Source organism: Oncorhynchus nerka, unplaced genomic scaffold, assembly GCF_034236695.1.
Source record: "Oncorhynchus nerka isolate Pitt River unplaced genomic scaffold, Oner_Uvic_2.0 unplaced_scaffold_2332, whole genome shotgun sequence".
Taxonomy (NCBI): Eukaryota; Metazoa; Chordata; class Actinopteri; order Salmoniformes; family Salmonidae; genus Oncorhynchus; species Oncorhynchus nerka.
In genome coordinates, this window is record NW_027038982.1 from 32,624 (window position 1) to 36,577 (window position 3,954).

At 47.3% G+C, this 3,954-nt stretch overlaps 1 protein-coding gene across 1 annotated transcript; it reads left to right on the top strand.

Moving 5' to 3' along the window:
* The first annotated feature begins 323 nt into the window (after positions 1-323).
* LOC135567238 (trafficking kinesin-binding protein 2-like) lies at positions 324-3,194 on the top strand. The gene is made up of 4 exons (XM_065014659.1): positions 324-776; positions 1,786-1,956; positions 2,173-2,476; positions 3,005-3,194. Exons 1-3 carry the CDS (start codon positions 682-684, stop codon positions 2,369-2,371), a joined length of 465 nt encoding a protein of 154 aa, XP_064870731.1. The 5' UTR covers positions 324-681; the 3' UTR covers positions 2,372-2,476; positions 3,005-3,194.
* The last annotated feature ends 760 nt before the right edge of the window (positions 3,195-3,954 follow it).

Genomic DNA, 3,954 nt, shown 5'->3' on the forward strand with positions numbered 1-3,954 from the left:
TCCAGCTCAGAGAGGGCCAGCTCAGACAGATCCAGCTCAGACAGATCCAGCTCAGAGAGGGCCAGCTCAGAGAGGGCCAGCTCAGAGAGGACCAGCTCAGAGAGGACCAGCTCAGAGAGGACCAGCTCAGAGAGGACCAGCTCAGAGAGGACCAGCTCAGAGAGGACCAGCTCAGAGAGGACCAGCTCAGAGAGATCCAGCTCAGAGAGGGCCAGCTCAGAGAGGGCCAGCTCAGAGAGGGCCAGCTCAGAGAGGGCCAGCTCAGAGAGGACCAGCTCAGAGAGGACCAGCTCAGAGAGGACCAGCTCAGAGAGGACCAGCTCAGACAGATCCAGCTCAGAGAGGACCAGCTCAGACAGATCCAGCTCAGACAGATCCAGCTCAGAGAGGACCAGCTCATGAGCTCCATCCGCAGCAGATTTGTATTTAGAATGGAAAATGAATGTGTTTATGCAGCAAATGTCAGTGCATCGATTAATTCTCTAATTAAACCCAATCATTTCAAACTAAAACGTATCGTTCCTGTATTTTATTGGAGCCCATGTATTTAGGTATCTATCAAATTATCTTTAAAGGGTAAGATGCATATCCCTAGTGTCTGTATGTGTGTGTGTCAATCCTATTTATGTGTGAATATGTGTGCGTGTGCCCAATAGTGTGTGTACCTATTAATGAGTGTAAATGACTGTGTCTCAGGACTCCCTGGCAGCAGAGATTGAGGGCACCATGAGGAGAGAGCTGAGTGTCGAAGACGAGGTGGCTTTCCAGGACCAGAAGTGAGTATAGAACACACACACACACACCGACAACAACAAACACACACACCGACGACAACAACAAACACACACACACACACACACGACAACAACACACACACACACCGACAACAACAAACACACACACAAACACGAAGACCGCAAAACGCAATCACAGCAGAAGCTCCCCTCTTCCGATACATCTCTAACTCCACCTCTCTAGGACTACCTCTGCTAGATAACTCCTCCTCCTCTAACTCCCCTCCTCAGCTCTAGACTCCCCTCCTCCTCTAACGTGGCCGCTCCACTGGATGTCATCAGGTGAACTGCCCCTTCTGTAAGTCGCTCTCTGATAAGAGCGCTCCTCTGCTTCACTCTACATCTAACTCACTCAATGCTAACTCCCCTCCAGCATAAGTCTCCTCCTCTAACTCCCTCCTCTAACTCCCTCCTCTAACTCCCCTCCTCTAACTCCCCTCCTCTCTAACTCCCCTCCTCTCTCAACTCCCCTCCTCTCTAACTCCCCTCTCTAACTCCCTCCTCTAACTCCCCTCCTCTAACTCCCTCCTCTAACTCCTCTTCTCTACATCCCTCCTCTAACTCCTCTTCTCTAAATCCCCTCCTCTAAATCCCTCCTCTAACTCCTCTTCTCTAACTCCCCTCCTCTAACTCCTCTTCTCTAACTCCTCTTCTCTAACTCCCCTCCTCTCAACTCCTCTTCTCTAACTCCCTCCTCTAAATCCCCTCCCTTCCTCCTCTCTTCTCTAACTCCCTCCTCTAACTCCTCTTCTCTAACTCCTCTTCTCTAACTCCCCTCCTCTAACTCCTCCTCTAACTCCTCTTCTCTAACTCCTCTTCTCTAACTCCTCCTCTCTAAATCCCTCTCACTCCTCTCCTATCTTCCTCTTCTCTAACTCCCCTCCTCCCTCGAACTCCCCTCCTCCTCTAATTCCCCTCCTCCTCTAACTCCCCTCTCTTCCTCCTCTCCTCTCTTCTTCTCCTCTCTTCCTCCCTCTCTCCCCGTCCCCAGAGTTTCCCAGAAGAAGGTGTTTCAGACTGTACGCGTGGTCAACGAGTCGGTAGAGCGAGCTGCGGCGATGGCCACGCCCCCTATCCCCGGCTCGGGAGGCAGCTGCCTGGTGATGACGGCCCAGCCCTTCCTGTCCGCACAGGGGATCGACCAATCCCACGGCCGCGCCAAGTGAGTTACCCAGGTTGACCCTGATTGTTAGACCTGCAGTCTAAAGCACCCGTATTGACTGTGGTGGATTCATTGAGTCAGTGGCAACAATATGTGAGAGAATTTAAAGCATATTATTTGATATGATTTCATTCAAACTTATTTCAGTGAATTTAGAGCCTACAGAGGAGTATATTTGGGTAAGCATGTGTTTGTGTTGCGTGTTTGTCTTTGTAGTAGGGAGGAGGTCCCGCTCGGCAAGCCTGGCGCACCAGGAGGAAATGACCTCGTGTCGGCGCTACACCGCCTCTCCCTGCGGCGGCAGAATTTCCTGTGCGAGCGGCAGTTCTTCCAGGCAGAACGCGACAAGAAGCTGGAGGCCCTGGCTGGGGAGTGGAATCGGATGTGGAGGGGAGTGGCTACAGCTCACCAATGAGCAGCGTCATGTCATCCTTCACCAACCTATCAGAGTTCTCGGTCTCGTCCAGCTGTTTTAAGACCTTCCTGCCTGAGAAGCTGCAGATCGTCAAGCCCATGGAGGGTAAGGATACGTTCATGCTTTAAGTGTAGTCATGATAATGGGCGCGTTCCAGGCTGTGCGATAAGCAGCCCCGCTGCACAAATTTACCAGTGATTGAATGCCACATCATCTTTTGCAGTCAAGCATCAGATTTCAGTATGTTAGGCTGCGCAAATCTGATCTTTTTGTCACGATTTTATCAGAGGTGATTGGTCAGTAGACCAATACCTGATGTGAAAAGATGCGATTGGACAAAAGACCAATTGGTGAGAAAAAGATCAGAATTGGTCTGTCTGTCTAAACACACCCTTAGAGATGTGGTTACTGAATGTAGGTGGCCTGGAATGCAGCCAAAAGCTATGATATCTATCCAGGAGTTATTCCTAACCCAATATCTATGATGTCTATATTATCATATCTGTATACTGGTACCAGTTTGAACCCACTTGGTCACATTATGATATCTGTCAACTGTAACACTCCTAATTGTCATCTGTGAGTAACGCATTTGACGCCTGACCCCTAACCTTTAACCTCTGACCCCTCTAGGCTCTCTGACTCTGCACCACTGGCAGCAGCTGGCCATGCCCCACCTGGGCACCATCCTGGACCCCCACCCGGGCGTGGTCACCAAGGGCTTTCGGCCCCTCCCCCATGATGCTCTCGCCGACACCGTCTACCGCCTCACCGACCTGGAGGAAGACGAAGAGGGAGGCGACGAAGAACAGAAATATGACATGAGAGGTACTTTTATTCACTATGTACATTTCACAATTGATACATACATACATACATACATACATACATACATACATACATACATACATAGTGGGGCAAAAAAGTATTTAGTCAGCCACCAATTGTGCAAGTTCTCCCTCTTAAAAAGATGAGAGAGGCCTGTAATTTTCATCATAGGTACACTTCAACTATGACAGACAAAATGAGGGGAAAAAATCCAGAAAATCACATTGTAGGATTTTTAATGATATTATTTGCAAATTATGGTGGAAAATAAGTATTTGGTCACCTACAAACAAGCAAGATTTCTGGCTCTCACAGACCTGTAACTTCTTCTTTAAGAGGCTCCTCTGTCCTCCACTCGTTACTTGTATTAATGGCACCTGTTTGAACTTGTTATAAGTATAAAAGACACCTGTCCTGTCCTTTAAGTAATTCATGCAAATTAATTACTTAAAAATCATACAATGTGATTTTCTGGATTTTTGATTTAGATTCCGTCTCTCACAGTTGAAGTGTACCTATGATACACATTACAGACCTCTACATGCTTTGTAAGTAGGAAAATCTGCAGTGTATCAAATACTTGTTCTCCCCACTGTATGTATGTATATATATAAAAATATATATTTTTTTTAATCTATCTATATAGATATTGTAAAATGATTGACTGGGCAATATAGATAGATAGATAGATCTCTCCTATTGTAAATGACTGACTGGGTATTATATATATATATAGATAGATAGATAGATCTCTC